At 40.1% G+C, this 25998-nt stretch overlaps 1 protein-coding gene across 1 annotated transcript in view; it reads right to left on the bottom strand.

The window, feature by feature from the left end:
• The window catches only part of LOC124289187 (sodium-coupled monocarboxylate transporter 1-like), a 57602-nt gene extending 31831 nt beyond the window's left edge, over positions 1-25771 (bottom strand). Inside the window, exon 1 of the mRNA XM_046725787.1 lies at positions 25370-25771. Within this exon, the coding sequence (XP_046581743.1) occupies positions 25370-25708 (339 nt within the window). The 5' untranslated portion in view covers positions 25709-25771. The remainder of the gene's footprint in view (positions 1-25369) is intronic.
• Positions 25772-25998: the final 227 nt, after the last annotated feature.

Raw genomic sequence — 25998 nt, 5'->3', positions numbered from 1 at the left:
GTGTCTGATAATGCTGTGAAGTCCACTGAAACAACACAAGTAGTGTAACGGCAAGTTGAGGGGTATTCGTGTGTCTGATAATGCTGCGAAATCCTGCCACTGAAACAGCACAAGTAGTGTAACGGCATGTTGAGGGTGTGTATTCGTGTGTCTGATAATGCTGTGAAATCCACTGAAACAGCACAAGTAGTGTCACGGCAAAGGTGTGGGTGTGTGTATTCGTGTGTCTGATAATGCTGCCTGAAGTCCACTGGAAACAACACAAGTAGTGTAACGGCAAGAAGTTGAGGGTATGTGTATTCGTGTGTCTGATGCTGCTGTTAAAACCACTGAAACAACACAAGTAGTGTCACGGCAAGGTGAGGGTATGTGTATTCGTGCGTCTGATGCTGCTGCAGAATCCTGCCACTGAAACAGCACAAGTAGTGTAACGGCAAGGTGAGGGTGTGTGTATTCGTGTGTCTGATAATGCTGTGAAGTCCACTGGAAACAACACAAGTAGTGTAACGGCAAGTTGAGGGTGTGTGTATTCGTGTGTCTGATAATGCTGTGAAGTCCACTGGAAACAACACAAGTAGTGTAACGGCAAGGCGAGGGTGTGTATTCGTGTGTCTGATAATGCTGCGAAATCTTGCCACTGAAACAACGCAGAGTAGTGTAACGGCAAGGCGAGTGTGTGTGTATTCGTGTGTCTGATAATGCTGCGAAATCCTGCCACTGAAAGAATATGTCTGCTACGTGGTGCTCGTTCCTGCAACACTTTACTGTAAAGTGCTGGAGGAAATGCTTCGGGAGTCTGTCCACAGCATATGTGAGTTGTATACTCCCCAGGGATTTGAGATTGATAATACGATGTGCCGTTGAGATTGACATCCATTGATCGAGGGGGAAAATACCAGCGCCTTGAGCATGCACTAGTTGCCTGGATATGTGCGCTATATATAAATACCCTATATATATATGTGAGTGCATATGTTTCTTCTATACGTGTGTGTCCGCAGGTTATGTGTCTGCTACAACTGTTTCCCTGGAGGATATGTGTCTGATAAATTATATGTTTCTGCCTGCAGGATATGTGTCTTTTAGAGGTGTCTACCTTCCGGATAATATCTCCTATATTGTATTGTCCATATAGTGCTATTAGTTTTAACTTTCTACACTAGTTTTAATTCTAATTGTGATAGTCTAGTTGTTTTGCTGTCCTTTGTTGACAGGTTTTTATAATATATATATATATATTCCTGTTCAATGTCACATATGTTCTCGTCACGATATGGCTGAAATGTTGCCCGTTATGTGACGTTAAATATGAACTGCACTCACTTCACAAATATCAGCGGGATATTGCTGTCAGCTACCTGCATGTGTATATCTGCAGGATATGTGCCTGCTAACATGTGTCTGCCTGCATGATATGTGTTTGCTACATGTGTCTGACTGCAAGATATGTGTCTGCTGCAGGTGTCTGACTGCATGGATTTGAGTCTGCTACAGGTGTCTGACTGCAGGAATTGTGTCTACTACACGTGTCTATCTGCTGGATTTCTGTCTGCTGTCATGTGTCTACCTGCAGTATATGTGTGTCTGCTACAGATGTCTGCCTGCAGGATATGTGTCTGCTACATGTGTCTGCTACAGATGTCCTGCCCCTGCAGGACGTCTGTCTGCTACATGTGTGTCTGCTACATGTGTGTGTTCATGATATGTGCTACAGGTGTCTATCTGCAAGATTTCTGTCTGCTACATGTGTCTGCCTGCAGGATATGTGTCTGCTACATGTGTCTACCTGCAGTATATGTGTCTGCTACAGATGTCTGCCTGCAGGATATGTCTGCTACATGTGCCTGCCTGCAGGACGTGTGTCTGCTACATGTGTGTCTGCTACATGTGTGTGTTCATGATATGTGCTACAGGTGTCTATCTGCAGGATTTGTGTCTGCTACATGTGTATGTCTGCAGGATATGTGTCTGCTACAGGTGTTTGATCATGACAGCTGGTTACCACTGACGCTAATGTAATGCCGTCTAGTACTTCAGTGTGTAGTACACGAATGGATTAACCTAAATGAGTGAAAAGTGTGTCTGATAGCTGAAAAGAAAATGAACAGAGAATTGAACATCTTAAAGATAGACTAATAGACAGTATAAGTATATCAATCCGTCCTACATATACACAACAGCAACAGCAAATTTATCAAATGTGTATATCCGACATAATTATAGAAAATGTACATTGTTCACCTTTAATGTAATAGAAGATGAGTACCACTACCTTTTAACTGTCGATATTTTAACGAACAAGCAAAAGGTTTATTCCCAGCATTGTATTATTCATGTATATGATATCAATGTATGTACTTAACCATGAATACACCCGTATGCAAATATTATATGTCTCTTGTAAACCTCATGATGCTACATTGTAGCCTTGAGTGAATAATGTAATCTAATCTAATCGAAACAAACGCCCCAGGTCAGGTCCATTTGAGTTCTCTTGCGTACATAGCACCCAAGGTAGACTATACTTGTATAAATCACTGTGCCTGTCCACATACTGTCATCTTGTAAATCTCTGCCACACTTCAGAATCGCAGAAAGTGCAGTCGATGGAGATATACAGCTGTGTAAGTATATCGCGAACTGTCCCGAGTATGACCCAAGCAATATAAATGACAAAAGCCACGTCATCGAGTAAATCGCACACAAGTAGTACCCGACAACAATGACATCAGCACGTCATTCAAGATTTGCCGTGAACACTGATAGGATGTTGAGCTGACCTGGGATTCGAACCCAAACGAACATTTCCGATTCTTGAGATCGTCTTAATATTAGCATGACTGATCGAGTTCTGAATTTATTGATATATGGGTAGGTTGTGTTTGGTTTCTGATATCTAAAACGAAAATGAACGTTATATTAATCTTCCCACATGTGATTAATCGAATTCAAGTTTGACATTTTATCCACTTCCATTACAGATAATACGATCATATTGGACTCTGTTTGCGAAATTCCCATTCCATTCCATTTACATTTTTTGGGGTAAATAGATTTTGAAAAATCCATCAGCTCGGACACCGTCTACCACGGGCTGGTCCCTTGTTCGCTTGTTTATCCGTCAGCTGTAAGGCCAAGCAGTTGTTCAAATGGGTGTTGTAAACCGGTGTAAATAAGGAAAAAACGGCCATTTTGTTTCCTGGTATGATGCACCTGGTCTAATGTTCAAACACCCTTGTGACCTCTTCAGGTAAGTTGAAAACAGATCATTGACCTGATTACAATGGTAAGGAATAGGTCTAGAAGTATGACCTCATATCGGTGGTCAATCACCGCTCATAACGGTATCTTCCCATTATGACGACTCCCAGTTTGACTTCTCATGAACATGAACGTATACTGACTGACTGAGTTTGGTTTTACGCCGCTTTTAGCAATATTCCAGCAACATCACGGCGGGGCACACCAGAAATGGGCTTCACACATTGTGCCCATGTGGGGAATCGAACCCGGGTCTTTGGCGTGACGAGCCAACGCTTTAACCACTAGGCTACCTCACCGCCCCACATGAACATATAATGGAGCACACCTACACTTAACACTGTACTGTACCTGTATAGCTGATCACTTCCGGTTTGTCTGTTTAGGTTTATAGACCCAAAAAGGGAGACTCATACTGGTGACTGTGCTGTAGGCGTCCACCAATGATACACACTAATCAGGTAAGTGCACTGTAGGCACCCAGACAGACAGGTTGTATTTAGTAGCTAAGGCCCAGGGGCCCAAAGTACAACTGAAGTTGCTCAATTACAGCTATTGGTCATGTGACATGAAATTATGGTTTTACATGTGATTTACGGATGGACATCAAATGTTTAATGAAAATGGCAACAGATCTGATAATATCAACATTATTAGAATTAAGTACATGATATACTGAAAGGCAAACGAAACGCAAGTGCAGCCTATAACATTTTCAGAAGTCAATATAGAACGGATACATGCATACAGGTTAGCAGTTGCAAAGGTCATTTGGTCCAAAAATGTTTGGCTGTAACATTCATGGAGACTTGGATGATCAGGTATTAAGGTCACAAGGTCACAAAAGTCAGTACCCTGTGTGACCGACATTTGCATTTACCACTGCGGCACAACGCCTGTACATGGAATGCACCAAATTGTTGGTAAAAGTTCAGTGGGATGTTGGTAACTGTCTGTGGCTGCTCGAAGTTCAACAGCATTTGTTGGCCTTGGACGAACTTGGTTCAGTCGTCTTTGAGTTTTGACCAACAAATGTATAATTGGGTTTAGGTCAGGACTCATGGATGGCCAGGGTAGAACAGCAGTGTTGTGATGTTCAGATGTTGTTGTGTTACCCTTGCAACATTCGGTCTCCCATTATCATGCTGGTAAATGTGGTTCTGATGTCTGTCAAAAAATGGCACAACATGGGGTTGGAGAGCCTGATCAATGTACCACTGAGCATTCACACCATTCCCCCTCCCAGGATCAATATTCTAAAACACAACTGGCCCTAGTCTCTGGTTGTAGCCAATACCTGCCCATGCCATTACATTCGGGTCGCCCCATGCGTTCCTTCACATCACACACTGATCAGCATAACGTTGGCCTCTTCTTCGCCATGTGTTGACACGTCCGTCAGCATGGGAAATACCGAATCGAATCTCGTCCGAGAAGATTACACGGTTCCACTCTTTGTGACGCCAGTTTAGATGTTGTGTTGCCTACTGAAGACGAACCTGACATAGGGGACAGAATAGGACGACGAGGCTGGGCGGTGACATATCAGACTGTTGGCCTTCAGTGGATGTCGTACGGTACGGTCACTAATTGGGTGTTGGTGAGCTCAATGGTACTTTAGGCTGTTTCACTGGCACAGAGGAATGGATCTGCTTGACGGTGACGACAGATGAACCGGTGCTGTGTGGGCGTGGTCACTTTTGGCCTACCACTTCTTGGACGGGCAGCAGTCCCTGAGTGGTCTGCGTGGTTGCATAACGACTTTTAAGGCGATAAATGGTCGTAACATGGACGTTAAAAGTACGGGCAACGTCATCTGCGCTTTGGTGAGGGAGTGAGTTTAGTTTTACGCCGCGTTTAGCAATATTCCAGCAACATCACGGCGGGTCCGCGTTTTAGCCTGCATTCAGTCTACCAATAGCTTGATCCCTTTGACATGCATTTAATCTTGGCATCTTGAAGTCAGCCATCGAATAGGGAGAGAGACCAACAACCTGCACCCATCTAATAGCCTTTTCAGTCAGCAAATGCACGTGCATGTACATTTCACCGTGATTTCTCGGTACCGTTGAAAATTAGTAACCTTAAATGAGTCAATATTAATGGAACAATTCACACAATTAAACGTTTAAGCCCAAGAAATATATTTGCATTGTCTATTGCATACTTAATATCGTAGACTAATTTTTCGACAATTTCCTTTAAAAATGCGTTTCTTTTTGATTTCAGTATCGTTTCCCAGCGGGCACACAACGTTGAGTCAACGTTTAATCAACGTTGAATTTTGGTTGTTTGGTCGATCAACGTTTATCATGCGACCAAAGAAAGTAAGTCGAGATTCGTTTAGTTGTCAACGTTGTTTCAACGCAAAGGAACCAACAAAATGTCAACTAATTGTTTCCTTGGCAAATTTGATACATAATTCATATTAGTAATAGGTAGCCAACTTACAACTATCATTTCGAAATACTAATTTCATAAAGATCAAGATCGAGCTAGTGACATATATGATCTTATATATTGTTTGATTATGCATCGATCAACGGACGGAAATATTACGTAAATCGCAATTGAAAATGAAAGATCAATGATTTTAGGTATAAAGTCATCAGTTATCCGAATTGCATTACATTTGATATTTTCCCACAAAACTGTCACAATTGTATAATTCCCGACAATTTGCTTTCAAACACATGCCAGATGTTGACCTTTCGATCGCCTCGTTTGGCCATATCCGGACATACGCACAATTATCGCGCTCGCAAAGGCAGTTGATCGTTTTCAGTTTACTTTGGCGAAGTTCAACGCAATATCGTTCTATTTTCAAGCTCTTAACGGCATGCTGGTGTTTATTTGGTAAGTATGTCCTTCATGCATAATGAAAACGTAGGAATGTTGTTTAAATCAAGCAGGGACAATGTAGCAAGAAACTCCGAATTAGGGCTCTTGTTTATCTCACAAGGTTACCGGTATGACACCTACATGTTTCTCAAAATTACGTGGAAGCCCGTGTTTTCCATGAACTTGTTTTGTTATTTTTCAATATATTTGCATGCATATATTTGGCATTTTATTATATAATCGAATAAGATTTGTCGTACCCATCACCTGATTTGAATTTTGCAAAGCTACATTTTCAAATAATCAATGAAGTACATCAATATAAGGGACCGTACATAATTATATGGCTGGGGGTGGGGTGGTGGTGATGATTTTAAAGAGGGGGTCACCCATTTTGTTCAGAGAGAGCTAAGGGGTCAGCATTCTTGTACACACGCACTATGTTTAATATGATGCTTAGAAATTATGGGAAGGGGAGAGGGGGTCATAGATATTTTACATGACATGCAGGGTGGGGCGTCACTTATTTTGTACATACACTTTAGGGTGGGGGCTGGGGAAGAGGGGTACTTCACATTGTACATGCTTCTCTATAAAAATCATCATCACCCCAAGCCATACATTATGAACGGTCCCTAAGGGCAGCTATACAAAAATCGAACAGAATTGATCAACAATTTATATTGCATCACATTATTATGAACATTTGTTCGTTTTGAATAGATCTATCAGTAAATTATGCATTCAGCACGCTCTGAACCCTGTCAACATATGTATATTATTTCGGAGGGTGGGGGTGAATGGCGAAAGAAAATCTTTCTCAGATCTTGCAACGAAAATTCACATCAAAATGTCTTGTGCAAGTCTTTGTTAAGGATGAAATTGTATATAATTTATTTGAACTTTTATTTATTTACAAAATGTGTAATTTCACTAATGATTCTTTGATGGGACAATTAACAAAACTGCACCCACAGACTTACTTTCATTCTTACACTTGTTTGGAAGGCATGTGATGATTCTTGTCTCTTAATGGTTAAAATGTTACCTACAAAAGAAGTAATTTAGTAAGGAACATTTAATTATGAAATAAGACATAATTTTAATGGAATTTGCAGAAATCTCATCTTCGAAGATTGGGTGGCAGCAATTTTGTGGATCACATAAAATAGTCCATGGGCTGATATAGGTGACCCTCCCTGGAAATTTTGAAGACTATATTTTTTTGAAAGCTTTATCATATGTACATTCATTCTACACTTTCTAGTTGGCAGTTGGTTAAAGAACGTATTATTTCTTCAATAGCTCTAAAATGATCAAAATTAATGTTACAGCTATACTTAAAGCATGAAAGACTTTGAGATGGTTTATTGTAGTCTGGGTGCTGGGAGTTTTCATGCCCTGACCCCCAAGACGGGGGGCCAGGGGTAAATATTTGGAAAAATGAGTTTTTTCTTTTTCACAAAATACATTCTAATAACTGCCCTTTATTAGGAACAATGAAAATATCTAACATTTATTATTTAGTTAGAGGCACAGGAAGACTTTTAAATTTGAAAAATGCATTGTGTCTAAGGGGAAAATCAGACTTGAATGCTGTTTTTCTACACTGTCTAGTTGGCAGTTGGTTAAAGAACGTATTATTTCTTCAATTGCTCTAAAATGATCAAAATTAATGTTACAGCTATACTTAAAGCATGGTGGTTTATTCTCACTTTGGCTTTTCATAACATTGAGTTACCATTCCTTATATTTATGTACCTTTATGCCAAATCATCATAGATTGTGTCCAGAAGACTCTCAATCTCAACTTCGTCTGAATCCTCCATTCTACTCAAATCTAAGTTCTTGCTAGATATTATGTCTGTCAACTCTTGTGGAAGGATGTTGCCTATGGTCCATTGACATTTCAGAGCATTTACTCCCCATTTCAGCCACCATAGCCCACGGGTGAGCAACACTAGGGTGATTCTTGTCAGCATTGACCAAGATCAAGGCCTGGTGATCACACGCTGCATGTGCATGTGTAGGGAGTCTTTGCAAGGTGGAAGGAGTCTCATGTCTACATCATCATAGCTTGTCATATATCTTGGATAAAGCATTCACAAATTCAGGGTGAGATTCGAGAAGCTCAATGGGGAGAACTTTGCCACATTTGACAAAGGCACTGGTGGTATCACGTCCTATAAATGCATGAAGGGCTGGCTGGACATTGCACAGAGTGGACCCTTTCAGATCGATGATACTTTGTACATCCAGAAATCTTCGTTTGTCACCAGTGCCTTTGTCAAATAGGAACAGAAGTTTTCACCGTTTGAACAACCTTCAGAAGCAGAACCAACACATCTGTATCATCTGATCATATCACAACTTGTGCAGCAGAAGGATACTGAGCATCAACATGCTAAACGTGAAGAATGATTCTAGTTTCCGCTTCTTCCTGTGAAGAAAGCATTCACAAAGCATTCTCTGTAGTGACAGATGCTGATTCGTCATCTGTGGTCATCAACCGTTAACTAAAACACTCTTCACCTTTCATAGAGAAGACTTTGCATTCTTAAAACAATTGCCCACTGGAAAGTGTAGAAAAACAGCTATAAAGTTGAAATTTTCCCTTAGACGCAATGTATTTTCAAAGTAAATGTCTTCCTGTACCTGTAACTAATCAATACACTTTAAATATTTTTATAGTTCCTGATAGAAAGCAGTTATTACAATGTATTTTTTTGTGAAAAAAGCAAAAACTAATTTTCCCAAATGTTTCCCACCCTGACCCTCTTTGGGGGTCACTGCGGGAAAAATCCCCGCACCTAGCCTGCAAACACCTGGAATTTGAATGTACATATGATAAGCTTTCAAAAATAAAGTCTTCAAAATTCCCCAGGGGAGGTCACCTATATCAGCCCATGGACTAAAAGGAGCAATGCTAAGGTAACAATTTTTTAACATTTCACTTGTTTCCAGTATATCCACCACAAAGATGATAATGCTCTTTCATTACCACCTGTTTTGAATATTTGTGATAATGTTTGGTCTTTTTGGTGATAATAGTTGGTCTTTATCTTCATTTATATATTAAGGTTGATCATGTAAGAGAATAATTTGACAATGATTTCTCCCGGAGATGTTTAGTTTAATGAGCACTCCCTTGCTTGGCGCCATATTGTTTTCGTCGTAAAGAGCTGGATGCGAGATAGCACGCGAGAGGACAGAAGTTATAAATTTATAGAGATATATAGATGTTTATTGCTGGGAGACACTCGTCAGGTATTTGGTCAGCTGTAGAATGTGAATATGTTGGTTTATTTTATTATTGTCAAAGTGTAGGTTTTCATTATTTTGCATTTAAATGTGTGTGCAGTGAAACATGCTGAGATTTGGAAGAGTCCATTATTTAGAGTACAGGTATTGTTAGATATCCGCATTTTATGTACATGTTCCTTGTCAAGATCATCTATCGAGTATATTAGAGAGAAGGTGTATATTTGTAGAGTTTTAAATCAGAGTTATTTTAAGTGTATGACCTACATTTCAATATGTTTTGACCACCTGTCACCCGTTTGGTCAAATAGAGTAGGACTTCCATTTCTTGGAATTGAGAGTCAGAGAGATACACTGTTTCCAAGAATTTGCGTCTGACAGCGATGTTTGTTTACGAGTACAGTTAAGTCTTTTGAGTGTAGATTGGAGTTGTAAGAGATGTTATTCAATGTCTTGATATTCAGGGTATGATAGATTATTTCTGGCAGTGTAGAGTTTAATCTCATTATTTTATTGTTCATGATTCAGAGAAGCATAGTTATGACGTCGCAGATATTATACGAACACTTAATTCATTATATGAGAGATTTTCTAAGCGTTCCTATAAGAGATTAAGTGTAAAAATTTCTGAATTATGAAGAAGTTATTTATCTGAGTTTTATGAGTGTACAAATGACAAAGAGAGAGAGTAGATAATAGAGAATATATTATATACTTATGAGAGCTCATTATTGTTTTCAGAACTCCATGATCCCTACTTCCTTGTGTTTTGGGAATAAATGGTGTTGGAAGAACTCCCACTATAGACTTGTTCTTTGACCTGTGAACCACCCTCCATTTTGTTTTCTTATCATTTAATGTAAAATGGCTTTTGTTACAGTTTATGACTCCTGTTAGCAAAATTGCTACATCAGTACAACTCCTATTTAATTTGAAATAATCGTTTCCGAGAATCTCTAAAGAAAACTAAATCTGACAGAATAACAACAATATTCCATTGTTTTGCAGGACAATGTCAAACAATTTGATGTCAAGAATGAATGTTAATGGGCAAAACGGCAAGTTTTCTTTTAAGAATACAAGGTTGTATTCAATCATCTCTGGTAAGCTAATTACCAAGTGCAGCATTTTCATCATGACCATGTAGCAAATAATATATGAAAATAAAACATCGTCTAATTCATCCTAATTCATAGTCTAATTGAATAATCAACTTGCAATTGAGGATTTTCTTTGTGTTTAAGAAAACTTCCATTCCTTTAGTTGAAAATATAAATTGTTTACACTTTTCGTCATATTTTATATTGATGCTGTTCATATACATGTAAAATATGTTCACATGCCAAGTTACAGTAGTGAAATGAACCTTTCAAGTGATTGATTAAACAAATACTTGAATCATTTAAGACAATATATGTTCTTATAAATTATTCATGTATTTAAATATAAAATTTCAGAATGTGTCCTATCTCATGGGAATGAGATGGGAATGCATCCGAAGCAAATTTCACCTGAAGTATCCGCCTGACCGCCAGGCAGGAGTGGCAGAAAGAAGAGGAGCTGATAATTGTGTTTTTCGAGTTGTAATTGTGTTGAAAAATCTGAATTGTGGTATTGAAATTGGTGGCGTAAATGTCAGTTTAATGCTACATACAGATGATATTGTGTTATTAGCACAACAGAGATCACTTACAGACTATGTCATGTGTGATGTTTTACATTATGCTTTAAACCACGTTTCTTTGTGTGCGTGTGTGTTCATAAAGATTTCATGAAAAGTGACTTGTTTTATGTGCTGTCTTCAGGTATAGTTCCTGGTCATCTTGGATCCCTTTCATGGTGAAAGTAATTGCATTGTGTTTATTCAGGGATCTGTCTAATAGCTGAAATTCAGACAAAATGTCTTCTCGGGACAATTTCCACCTTTTCATACAATACAACAGTAAATAGTTTTTCTTAATTTGGAATACTCTTTTCTTCTTACTGGAATGATACGTCCTACTGACATAAAACTTAAAATGAACATTATATTGAATGTGGAATTTTAACCAAAGTATTTTATCAGGTAAATATTTTTACTGCAATTTTCTGTTTGAACACTGTTTATTGCAGGTAGCTTTTGGGTATTTTAACTGGATGCATGAGTTTGGTGCTACTTTAGTGTAGTTTAAAGATGAAGTGCGAGTCTATTTACAGGAAAGCGTAATACCTCATATACACAACCACGGAACAACCCATTTTCAACGTTAATAATATGTCAAACTTCAACGTTGATTCCACGTCGGATATCTACGTCTAAAAACTTACATATACAACCATGGAACAACCCATTTTCAACGTTAATAATGTGTAAAACTTCAACGTTGATTCCACGTCGGATATCTACGTCTAAAAACTTACATATACAACCATGGAACAACCCATTTTCAACGTTAATAATGTGTAAAACTTCAACGTTGATTCCACGTCGGATATCTACGTCTAAAAACTGTCATATACAACCTTTTTTCAACGTTGATAATAGGTCAAACTTCAACGTTGATTCCACGTCGGATATCTACGTCTAAAAACTTTCATATATAACCTATTTTCAATGTAATTTTAACGTTGAGGACCAACCGAAACAACGTTGATGTGCCTGCTGGGTTTTCAGGCTTCATTAGAGCAACCCTTTGAAGATCTGGGTTAGAATTGATCGTCAGCAACCCATGCTTGTCGGTTAACGGGATCGGGTGGTGAGGGCTGGCTGACTTGGTTGACATATGTTATCGTATCCCAACTGCATAGTTCGATGCTCATGATGTGGATCACTGGATTGCCTGGTCCAGACACGATAATTCCGCCGCCACATAGCTGGAATATTGCTGAGTGCGGTGTGAAACAAAAGCTCTCTCACTCACTCACTCATTAGGGCATTTTAAAACTTCGTTCGGCAGGCAGAAGAGGCCTAACAGACTAATAATAAGTCACGTTCGTCTTCAGTTTTACCAGAAGAACAATAAGAACATCATAAATTTTCCTCATACTAGACTCATACTACCACCCATAATGATAAGAAGTTAAGTGAATCGGGGATCCTGTGACAATCCCTGTTTGTTTTAGTATTTGGAGATAACTCCTCCTCTCGGATTAAATCTTTGTAAACGTATAGTACAGGTTGTTTGTTTTGGAAATTGGACATAATCCATCCACATTAGAAGCCAAGCTAAGAAACCCCTCTACTCTGATTACAGGTAAAGATAATCATCATACTCTGATTTGTTTTGAAAACTGGACATAATTGTTTCGATATTTGGAGTTAACTCCTCCACTGGGATTAAACCCTTTTTACTTAAAGTACAGCCTCTTTGTTTTAAAAATTGACATCCAATGAGAACCTAAGCTAAGATAACCCTCTACTCTGATTAAAGTACAGATAATCATCACACAAAATGAAAATGTTTTTAACTGTCACATTTATCAACAAGTATATAAGACCCAGTCACAGAGATTTTGTGTTAGATATGGCTGGTGTTCAGAGAGTAGAGTTTGTTGTATCATAGAGAGGAGCCGACAAGTGCTGCATGCAGGATTTCGGTATAAGCTCAAGTCTGATAATGTGGCTGACTACTGAAAGGGTGTTGCTCCAAGATGTAGAAGCAACATGTCAACAAATGGAGAGCTCCACCAACTGCCTGTTGCTGCTGCTGCTGCACAACCTCTGTACAGTGTGACGTCATCATTGAATAGACAAAGAAGGAAGACTACTCATGCATTGCGTGAACATCGTAGAGATGTCACCCTAGAAGGAAGATTGACTACTTTATCTGACGGACATCGCTTTTGTGCTGTTGAAGATGGAGACGGTGACAAGTAACTGGTGTTTTCTAAGGAGGAAACACTCTAAGCGTTACGGCAAGCTGATATCCTCTTCGTGGATGGAACTCTCTAGATGCGTAAAAGACTTTGGCATCAGTTGAACGTGATTAATTCTCTTACTGGCAATACTGTGATTCATTTTAGCTTTCTGTCTTATGTCTGATCGTCAGCGAGCAACTTACGGTAGACTGTTTCGTGTGCTGAAGGATGCTGTTAAAACAACTGGCAGACCTCTTTCATCAATTGACTATTCAGGTAGACACTGAGTACCCTGTTCCTCAGCCAAGGCTATATCTCTGAGTTCCCTAACACATCCGTGGTAGGCTGTCAGTACACAGTGTTTGGGGCGCAAACTTCTAGGACTTGTGACAGAGTACACAAAGAATGAGGACTTTTCTGACGTGTTTAGATCTGAGCCTATGTAATTAGCTGAATAAATGTTGTAAAAACTTGGTACAGCTATAGTTATTTATAAATGTTTGTTGATCAGTCTACCTGATGGAGGGAGAAAGCTAGTAATTAAAAACAGTCGACTTGAACTTGTGTATTGGACGGGTAGTCAAACTTGGAGTTATCATTATGGGAGTGAACCCTCATTACAATTGTAAGGATTAGCCTAGAAGTCTGACTCTCATTTTTGAGGTCGCTGACCCTCATTACGGTGGTAAAGAATAATCTGGAAGTGTGACCTCATTAGAAGGTGGCTGACCGTCATTATGCTGGTAAAGAACAGTCTAGAAGTGTGACCTCATTAGAAGGTGGCTGACCGTCATTATGCTGGTAAAGAACAGTCTAGAAGTGTGACTTCATTTCAGAGTTCAGGCATGCGTCACGTTTATTGGTTGTGGGGCTTGGCAACTCACATCTATTGAAATTACCTAGAGTCACTGAATTAATAATGGAGTGTTTTATCAAGGGTGAGGCGAAGTATGAACACTGAATAGCCTTTAAAATAACATTTTAATTTTATCAGTTTGATTATTATAGCCGATTTTTCAAGGCTCAGTTACAGTTGTCTGATCAGGGTAGAAAGCCCTTTTCCCATTTCATTCCCTCTCAATTCTGAATCTCTTTTTACTTGTCTTTGATTGTTATGTCGGCAGTATATTATCTTATGCATCTGAGATATGGGGGTATGATCAGGGATTAAATATTGAAAGTTTACATTTGGACTTTTGTGAAAAAAAGGTTGTTTGAGGTTTAGAAATGATGATGTAATTCGATGGTATATGCAGAATTAGGTCGTTATCCCCTTTATTTCAGAGGCAGTATAATATGATTAAATACTGGTGTATGCTTCTGTGACAGATAGTAGCATTTATGAGTAGTTTGTATGAGGAGGTGTTAAGAATTGGGCGTATCTGGTTAAATGTATTTTGTCAAGCATTGGATCTCAGTGAAATATGGTTAAGGCAGGAATTACGAATAGATTAATTATCAGTTATAAAACAAAAGAACTATTGATCAGGCTTTTCCACTTTGTCTTTAGTCATTATGCAACTAACAGTTGTGTAATATCAGTCCTCCCTCAATAGATATACTTCATATGATAAACAAACAAGAAAGAAATTTCATATATATGTTTTATTAGCTCCATTTAAATAAGAAGACATTAGGATAGGAGCACTCCCAAAGACTACCTTTACATCTTTTGCGAATTACATTGTCTCACATTCCCGTTTCCTCCTCCTGTCCAGATTCTTCACTCTCTGTATCAGATATCATGTCTTCCTGATGATCATCTTCAAATCAAGCCTTCCACCCAAGATATATATTTTGTACAGTTTTGAAAACATGTCATGATACATATTATTCAAGTCTTCAACATTTCTTGTGTGTCTCTGGACCCAACTGCATATGCTATAGATAAGCAATAAATCGTGCATACATATCTTTAAAAGTGCGCCATATATATAAGTTCTCCTGTTTGTCTTCTATCATGTCTTCGTTTAAACCTCTTTTCATGTACAGCTGTCGTTTCTGATCCAAAAGTCTTTATTCAACTCACACGTACATAAATACGTTTGTCTTATGCCTTGCTCTTCCACTTCATCCATCTTTTTTCTTTTTTTATGTCTGTGACATCACCCCAAAGATTCATCGTCATCATTTTCCATTTCAGGACATTGTTTATCGTGTAAATTGTGGTTATTGCTAAACACCTGACCATTGTGAAGTCACAGACCGCCAGATAGCGTGTGTCTTCAAAGCAGAGACGTTCTAATTTTCTTACTTCTAATAAGTCCCACTTGGGGTATCCCAGGTGGGACCTAATGGGAACCGTTCCAGACACCAGTTTCTTCTGTGTTTTTTGCAAAATCGTGCATATCTTGGAATATGAGTCCACAGTCATCACAAGATGGCATTGTTGGGAGGTTTTCTTCCCACGTCTGCTCACTCTGATTGTCTAACTCGACTGAATTGTTGTGGCTTGAAGTCTCCTTTTAAACTGAATTCATTTTGACAAAGTAACAATTGGGCTTTGTGGTTTTAAATCTACCAACAAGTGTATCCACAAAGGTTTCTGGGTAGGCCCTTTGAAATTGGTCCATGAAATATTTTTTAATTTTCTGGATACATTTGCCTCTGCCAAAGTCATGATGGGTTGTTTATTGATAGGGTTATTGAACTGAATCAGAGAAATGATAGTTTCTTCTTGGAGAAGGGTCTTTGCTGTAATACATTCTGGTTCAAGGCTGCTTACAGAGAGATTATGATGACCTCAGTAAACAGATCGGTAATGCATGATCTTTGCTTGCTGTCAACATTTAAGTCGTCAAGAACAAGAATGTTCACAAAACTGGGGGTCGAGAGAACTCATCCCTCTGAGGTCAGGAAGGAATGCCCTGATGAAATTCAACATTTAGATAAACACAGATTTGAATGACACTATACAGTAGCTGCCATCTTTGTAGAGCCATACGGTACATGTTCAGGATTAGGTTTAATGCCCATCCTTTCTAGAATCTGCTTCACTAAGCTTTTGGTTTTCCACAGGAGACGATTGAGGTGAAGTTGAAAGGACATGAAGTAGCATTAACTCTTCCAAAGAGACTGGATAGGCCTTCCTGATGAATGTGGTTGCAGCTGGTTTAGACGGAGTGGTGGTGGTGATGGTGGTGGTTGTACTTGTCCGTGTTGATTCTTGAGTTGTCCTGACGATGTCTGTTGTTGTTGACGATTTTTATTGTCTTTCTTCCACTCTGGAGTCATACATTTTCAAAATACGATCTACAGACACCATGGCAGATTTTCTCCTCCACGCATACCTGAATGATAAGGATCTCCTTTTTCCCTTCAGCCCAGAGTATGTAAATATCCATTGTCTATTTATCAGCATTGGGTACGAAGGGGTGTGTATCGCCAGATTCATGAAACCAAAATGGGGGTAGCTTGAGGTGAAGTGTCACTGACACTGGTTCACAGATAAATGAAGCTAAATTGCCCTTGTGGCCTTTTATAAAGATATCCTCACTGCTTCACACAATTTAACAGGGGCAGCAAAATCCCGGATGTTCTGGATCGTAATGATCATACGTTCTCCCAAGGAAAGACTAACTAAACCTGGGTTGTTAAGACGGGTTTATTTTATACCAAAACTGCTAAGCCGATGCTCCATCTAACAACCACTCATTTTGAATAGCCACATCTCTAAAGCACAATGACAAACTGTGGTTTCAAAACAAATGCTACGATAGGCATGTAACTGTCGACAAGACTCTTGAAAATACCAGTTGTAGTCAATATCGGGTGAACTAATCTTCGTAACACCGTCAGATAGTCATTTCTATTATTTTTCCTCAGTATACGTCTGTCTTCTCAAGTCACTGATAATTTTCCCTTTAATATGCCATATGTATATATAATACCATTGATGACACGAATCGTTCATTTCTAACATGCCTTGTTGAATCTCCTCAACGTCTTCAAAACATTCACATGAACTTTAAAAGCTCATAATGTTTCAACACGTACCTCGCCATTTACAATAAATCCAGAAAACGAGCTCCTACTCCTATCATGGTTGGGATCTCAGTGAGATTAGTATTTGCGCAAACCTCTATTATATAAGAATAAAGACAAACTCCTGAAATAGACAACCAATGCAAATATACTCTAATATTGATTTATAACCAGTAACATATAGTTTCCCAAATAAAAATATAGAGGCATTTTACAATGAACATCACACTCTTAGTTACAAATGTAAATTCACATGACTACCAGCGCAGGTCACCCCTTTCTGATGTATTCCTTTTTTAAACTCGTACCCCTACGTTCCGGGAACAATTTAACTACTAGTCGGCTTATCATGTGTTTATGACGGGCTCCACAGGTGTGGCAGGATTCGCACACCTTTTCCCTAACAACTTGTATCCTCAATATTTGATAGTGATTCACAAAACCAAGTTCACGGTATAGTCGGAATTGTAAAATCGCCTCTGGTTTCTGCAAATGTTTCTTATGAATGTGGGAAGGGTTTTGTTGCTTTATTATTACAAGTAAATAAGCTTAAGAGATATGTTCATTTGCAACTCCGTGGACTGACTGACTGAGTTTGGTTTTACGCCGCTTTTTAGCAATATTCCAGCAAACATCACGGCGGGGACACCAGAAATGGGCTTCAAACATTGTACCCATGTGGGGGATTCGAGCCCGGGTCTTCGGCGTGACGAGCTAACGCTTTAACCATTAGGCTACCCACCGCCCCTGCAACTCCGTGGTTTAATGCAAAAACATGGTATTAGCTCTAAGATGAATAGATTGCTACAGAAGATATGTGGTAATGTGACAGTTTGCATCAGAAATAATCATGAAATATTAGATACCTTCAATTCCAATGTTGGCTTAGGCAAGGCTGTATTTTGAGTCCATTCCTGTTCTCAATGCTCATTAGTGAATTTGCTTCGATAATGCAACAGAATGGTACTCATGGTATCCAGTTACATCCCTATTTGACACACTTGTTTTTATTGTTGTTTGCTGATGATATGATTTTGTTTGCGACTACTGTTGTTGGATTACAAAGGCATATACTTCAGTTGGAACATTATTGCAATGAGGCAGGATTAACTGTTAATATTGAGAAAACTAGAACAGTTGTATTAAAAATGGGGCAAACTATCTAAAACGGAAAAATGGTATTATAAAGAGAGCCTCTCCAAGTCCCGCACAATCATATAAATCGTCTTTCAGACATGCAGACATTTTCAGACATTTAGCACATGCTAAATATTGAACTTCCACAAAGCCAAGAAGGTACTTATTTGGGGTTCTCAAAAGCATTCACAAACTCGTAGATATTGATTTTCATTCCTTTTTCAAAATATTTGATACAAAAATCCTCCCTATTCTATTGTATGGTTCAGAGGTATGGGGTTTCAATCATTTGACGTAATTGAGAAAATACATTTATATACTTGTAAGAATGTTTAAGGAGTGAAAGCAAGTACACCTAATGCCATGGTATATGGAGATTGTGGAAGGTTTCCATACACATTTTTGCTAAAGCTAGAATAATAAAATATTGGATACGTCTGTTATATATGCAATCTGATAGATACCTTAGACAGTGTTATGATATGATGTTAATGTACGATAACAACGGGATGACTAACTGGGTGACTAACATTCGAGAATTGTTAAATACGAGGGTCGGTCAAAAAGTACGTAGCCTAACTATATTCTCGATGTCAATGTTTGTAAAGCTTCCATTTTAGTTTGTAAGAATCATTAGCAAAGTCGTATATAAAATTTCACATATGTGGGTAATGTGATTAACGAGATATTAGTCATCACAACACATTGGGGTATAATATTTCTAGAAACAATGCAGAAAATGAAAAATGATCCGTCATTTGGTACCTCTTGGATAATGGTATGCCCTCAGATAATGTCATATAAAATATGTTAGTATAGTATTGGATGACTTCCCGTCATAATCAACATTCAAAAGATTTGGATTGCTTTTATTTATGTTTAGACAGGGCTGTTTTTTTAAGGACACACCCATTTTAGTCTTTCAAAAACATTGTGTCCAGATATTCAAGCTGGCCCTGTTTACAATATACTGAGAGTTGACACTTGTGTGACCATTCAGTATTTACTTTGAACCTTTAGCATCATGTGTGAAAAAGTGAAAACATTAGAATAAGTTATGTCCTTATGAATTCGTCGTCTGAACGGGGGTGGGTAGTGTCTCCAAAACAAGCTGTTTCAGTAAACATGAAGGGGAATCACTTTAACAAGCGATTGTACTTTCAAATTGCTTTTTTATCCACTTTAATATCTAAGTTTGATTCTAGCGGACGTCTACCTATCTCAAACACACAAAATGTTTCTTGCATATTTTGTTACCTGAAGTTTGTGGTGCATTTATTGCAGATTTTGCGCTTTTGGGGGGTACCAAGATAAAATTTCAAACAAAAATGGGATTGTAAAGGCTGGAACGTAGCAAAACCAATTTGCTTGAGGTTGACAGATAATATGTAGAAAATTAAACATAAAAACAGCTGCATTTGTATCATTTACTAGGTCAGGCTCACTACTTTTTGACTGTCCCTCGTACAATAGGTTTTGGGGAGGTATGGCAAAGGCAAAATGTTGACTTTCATGCAAATTTTGTGAATAATGTTACTCAAAGGCTCCAAGATATACATGCACAAGAATGGGTTGTAGCACTGTCATTATCAAGTAAATGTTTCTATTATAGAATGTTTAAATCCCATATATACAGAGAGAGTTATCTGTTTTCACTAAATATCAAGAAATTTCGAAAAGTATTTGCTCGGCTTAGGTGTTTCTCACATGACTTGGCAATCAAAACAGGGAGATATCATAAAATAGAGAGAGAAAATAGAATCTGTACATTTTGTGATCTTAATTGTGTAGAAGATGAAAATCACTTCCTGTTAATTTGCCCATTCTATTGTGAGTTAAGAAATAAATGTCCCAACATATTATTATGTATATCCCGATAGGGTGAAATTTTCTTTGTTAATGAGTACTGATGACAATGTTCTTATCCGTAAGTTGTCAACCTTTATCTATCAGGCATTGTCTCTAAGAAATAAACATAAGAATTTATAGAATGTATGTACTTATATTGTTATTTGATATGATATGGTGTGATGTGGTGCGGTGTGATATGATATGTGATATGATATGATATGATATGGTGTGTTATGATATGATGTGATACGACAAAGTATGTGTAATGCGATGTTATATGATGTGATACATTTTGATGTGATATGACATATTGTGATGTGACTATTCTATTATATTACAGATTAAACATGAAAATGCAGCAGAGAGGGTTCGGGTGATCCTGGCACAGTCAGGCTGGTAAGGCTAATCATCAGCTCAGGGCCCTTGCTCGCTCTACATGCAGCCCAGACAGCGAATGGGACTTCTCCCAGGAAACACTGCCTAGTCGAACCCACCAAGAACTTTCCTGAGATTATGAAGGCTCCCCAACACTGCAGCCTTCTGCATTACCCAGATTGTCAGAAGGGCTGTGCTCCCGGTGGAGAACCCGGGCACTCTTCTGATCTGCGGCAAGAGATCATGAGGTACCAAACCAAGGGCACCGAGAACAATGGGGAACCTGACGACAGTGTACTTGGGATGCAAGCGAGACAATTTAAAGGCGAGGTCCGCATAGTTGTCATGCTTTTCCTGAATCTTGCCAATCTCATTGCTGTCAAAAGGGACAGAAAGTTCAATGATATAAATACATCCATTGGCTTTATCAAAAAGGACAAGATCAGGTTTGTTGGCACGAATTCTTCTGAAGCTGTATATGGGCCTATTCCACAGAAGTTGGAAAGCATCTTTTCCATGACGCCCTGGATATGTTCAGGGTCATACCATGGATGGACCTCGGAGTCAAAGCCACAGACATGGCGGAGACGGTAATAGAAGCAGCGAGCCATGCCATCATGTCGGTTAACATTTGCTGTTTGTGCCAGAGAAGGGCATCCACTGACCAGGTGTTGGACAGTCTCTGTAAATTCATTACATAGTCGACATTTCATGTTAATCTTTTCTTTAAGAATCACATTTTGGCGATTACGAGTGGGAAGTGGCTTGTCCTGAAGCCCTCAGTTTCACATTTGAGACCAGCCGACTTCATCCAGGCGAAGGAGTCAGTGGGATTGCTATTCTGTTCCACACACTGCATGTACACACGATGCAATGGCTTCTCAGAAAGCTTCTCCACACAAAGACCGACTCTGGGCAGATTTGGAGAAGGACTTCACCTGGGTTACTCCCATCGCTGTACCGTCCAGCAGTACATCGCCATCAACAAAATCAACCTCAAATTTCAGATTTTGTCCAACACCCTTGGCACGTTTAAATAGCTCTGGAATTCCTTGCTTCATCGAGAGTCTTCACATGCATCACCAGATGATCATCCGATATATAAATATGTGCAAAAGTACACAATAAAATTCTATCATGAAGAGCCTCCACATTAATCAAACCCCCACCTCCAGAATTGATTGGCGTATATAAACGATTAATAGAGGAACGAGCCCGGTGGGCTCTGTTATCAGACATGATCCTTCTGGTCAGGCGGTCAAGACTTTGTATGTGTTGTTTTGTTCAATCAACTACCCCTAAGGAATAGGAAAGGACTGGCACAGCAAAAGTAGTGGTGGCTTTGACCTTGTTTCGATTTTCTTTAAGCGAGATCTATACTCGGCCCAAAGTTTGTCTTGAATCTGGTCATTCTGGAGCTTGTCTCAAATTTGCATTCCAAGATAATTGCTCTTTCATATTGGTATCTCCTTTAGCAAGGAGCTCGATGTCATCCATGTAAAGGAGATGAGTAAGCGGTGTTGGGGATCTGTGCTGAGGAGGTCCGGGCTTATTAATGTTATTGTTATTATTAAATTATTATGTTGACTAAGCATAATGCTATGGTGAAGATCGGTTACATGTGTATGTATCAGTCGTGGTCAACTAGCACTTAGTTGGCCATAGATTATGTGAATGGATCAATCTATAAACGAGGATATGAATGTGCATATCATGCAAGATTTTGTTTATTCAACACTAAACATCACTACACCATTGCCTTTTTAGAAAGCGGTCTATACCAATTTAGAAAGTGTTAGCTTTGGAACACCTCCTGGTACCTTGGGAGTTTTCGTCCCGTTTGTCGAAACCACCGCGAGGCATCTAATCAACAATACAAAGTCAGCAATATCCTGTCAGTCATATATCCTGATATATACTGAGTCAAAATAGAAACTTCACAATTTATACTTTTAAATAAAAATATGAACTGTTATAGTAAACAGTTTTCGGGCATCATAATGTGATCCCCAAGTATCGACTCAAGAAAAAGTCACCACAGCACATTGTTCAATCCAAACATCGTGCAACCCGCAATTAGTGCCAAAACATCATTGCACGTGCATTCGAGTGCATCAATTGTACAAAGTGAAAAACAGTTTAAAGCACTAATGTAAGAACATTAACGCTCTCTGCATTAGTCTGGTACAGGGTGGACGTCCCAACTAACGCTCTCTGCATTAGTCTGGTACAGGGTGGACTTCCCAACTAACGCTCTCTGCATTAGTCTGGTACAGGGTGGACACCCCAACTAACGCTCTCTGCATTAGTCTGGTACAGGGTGGACACCCCAACTAACTCTCTCTGCATTAGTCTGGTACAGGATGGACATCCCAGCTAACGCTCTCTGCATTAGTCTGGTACAGGGTGGACGTCCCAACTAACGCTCTCTGCATTAGTCTGGTACAGGGTGGACGTCACAACTAACGCTCTCTGCATTAGTCTGGTACAGGGTGGACGTCCCAACTAACGCTCTCTGCATTAGTCTGGTACAGGGTGGACTTCACAACTAACGGTCTCTGCATTAGTCTGGTACAGCTGGTGTCTCTGCGGTACAGTGACGTCCCAGCTAACGCCTCTGGTGGACCACAACTAACGCTCTCTGCATTAGTCTGTACAGGGTGGACGTCCCAACTAACGCTCTCTGCATTAGTCTGTTACAGGTCTGCGTGGACGTCACAACTCACGCTCTCTGCATTTGTCTGGTACAGGGTGGACGTCCCAACTAACGCTCTCTGCATTAGTCTGTACAGGGTGGACGTCCCAACTACCGCTCTCTGCATTAGTCGGGTAAAGGGTGGGACACCCCAGCTTACATTCTCTGCATTAGTCTGTACAGGGTGGACGTCCCAACTAACGCTCTCTGCATTAGTCTGGTACAGGGTGGACGTCACAACTAACGCTCTCTGCATTAGTCTGCTACAGGATGGACACCCCAAACTAACGCTCTCTGCATTAGTCTGTACAGGGTGGACACCCCAAGCTAACGCTCTCTGCATTAGTCTGTACAGGGTGGACGTCCCAACTAACGCTCTCTGCATTAGTCTAGTACAGGGTGGAGACCCCAGCTAACGCTCTCTGCATTAGTCTGTACAGGGTGGACACTCCAGCTAACGGTCTCTGCATTAGTCTGGTACAGAGTGGACGTCCAAACTAACGCTCTCTGCATTAGTTTGGTACAGGATGGACACCCCAACTAACGGTCTCTGCATTAGTCTGGTACAGGGTGGACACCCCAACTAACGCTCTCTGCATTAGTCTGGTACAGGGTGGACACCCCAACTTTACGCTCTTCTGCATTAGTCTGGTACAGGGTGGACGTCCCAACTAACGCTCTCTGCATTAGTCTGGTACAGGGTGGACACCAAAACTAACGCTCTCTGCATTAGTCTGTACAGGGATGGACGTCCCAACTAACGCTCTCTGCATTAGTCTGTTACAGGGTGGACGTCACAACTCACGCTCTCTGCATTAGTCTGGTACAGGGTGGACACCCCAACTACTCTCTCTCTGCATTAGTCTGGTACAGGATGGACACCAGCTAACGCTCTCTGCATTAGTCTGGTAGGGTGGACGTCCCAACTAACGCTCTCAGCATGCATTAGTCTGGACGTCCCACAGGGTGGACGTCCCAACTAACGTTCTCTGCATTAGTCTGGTACAGGGTGGACGTCCCAACTAACGGTCTCTGCATTTGTCTGGTACAGGGTGGACTTCACAACTAACGGTCTCTGCATTAGTCTGCTACAGGTGGACACCCCAGCTTACATTCTCTGCATTAGTCTGGTACAGGGTGGACGTCACAACTAACGCTCTCTGCATTAGTCTGTACAGGATGGACACTCCAGCTAACGCTTTCTGCATTAGTCTGTACAGGATGGACACCCCAACTAACGCTCTCTGCATTCGTCTGTACAGGATGGACGCCCCAACTAACGCTCTCTGCATTAGTCGGGTACAGGATGGACACCCCCAGCTTACACTCTCTGCACTTGTTTGGTACAGGGTGGACACCCCAGCTTAAACTCTCAGCATTTAATTGGTACAGGATGGACACCCCAACTTACACTCTCAGCATTTGTTTGGTACTACAGGGTGGACACCCCAGCTTACACTCTCAGCATTTGTTTGGTACAGGGTGGACACCCCAGCTTACACTCTCAGCATTTGTTTGGTACAGGGTGGACCCCCCAGCTTACACTCTCAGCATTTGTTTGGTACAGGGAAGACACCCCAGCTTACACTCTCAGCATTTGTTTGGTACAGGGTGGACACCCCAGCTTACCCTCTCAGCATTTGTTTGGTACAGGGTGGGACACCCCAGCTGACGCTCTCAGCATTTGTTTGGTACAGGGTGGACTCTCCAGCTGACACTCTCAGCATTTGTTTGGTACAGGATGAACATCCTGCCTAACCCTCTCTGGTTCAGTTTGTTACACCGTTGAGAATCTTGCTGAGATTCCGCATTTAGTTTTGAAGATGCTAGGCGCTCTAGCTAACGCTTCTGTTTCAGCTAACATGGTCTGGGATTTTTGTACAGTGGTACTCACTCTAGCTTCCTGCCTAAGTGGCCACTATGAGTTAACAGTGAGTAGAGGACTCTACCATATACAACACATATATAACAACTGAATACGAACTTAAAGTATCAAAGAACGTAATGAAATCTCAAGACGTTATACACGAGCTATGATGGCATCAATTCACAACACATTTAAAGTCAATTGGTGAGTTTTAACGCAATAAACTAAACCATTTGTAAACATCCACGTGATGTACTTACCAAGAATGTGCTTGTCAGTTTCAGTGGGTACAGCATGGGCACAAACAGTAGAACAGCCATCACACAGCCCAGCATATTTCCGACTACCTGCATATAAAACTGGGTTCCTGCTGTGTACATCTCTGCGGGGAAACCGAGGATGAAGATGGCGGACATGAAGGAGAGGAGCAGCGACATCGCCACAGGTAAAACGCTCATCTCACCGGAAGCCAACAGAAATTCTTTGGTCGAATTTTGGTTCCTTGATTTGATGGCGTAGTAAACACCTATTGCAGCTGACAGTACCAACATCAGTGCAAAAACCACATAGTCCCACACACCCAGATAGGCTGTCGCCATGTTTGGGGAATGTACAACCTCTACCGGGGTTATCCTTTGCTTTGAAAATGTCTTGAAGACGTCTCACATTCAACGCTTAATGTAGAAACATTGTGCAACGTTGCTCGAGAGCTTAGGTCAACTCACAAGTAACGTGCCGGGCAAAAGAGAGTATACACTTTAAAGTTTGGTGCAAAGAATTACGAATTATAAACGTTATTAAAATTTTACCGGGCTAGAAACTGTCACGGAAACACTGCGCATGTAAGGTCCCAAGACATTGCGATGATACCAGGATAAATGCATCCATG

This window comes from Haliotis rubra, unplaced genomic scaffold (genome assembly GCF_003918875.1).
Source record: "Haliotis rubra isolate DU_JTF1 unplaced genomic scaffold, ASM391887v1 Scf435, whole genome shotgun sequence".
NCBI classification, from domain to species: Eukaryota; Metazoa; Mollusca; class Gastropoda; order Lepetellida; family Haliotidae; genus Haliotis; species Haliotis rubra.
Note: the sequence above shows the minus strand (reverse complement) of the source record. Positions and strands in the feature narration are given on the sequence as shown.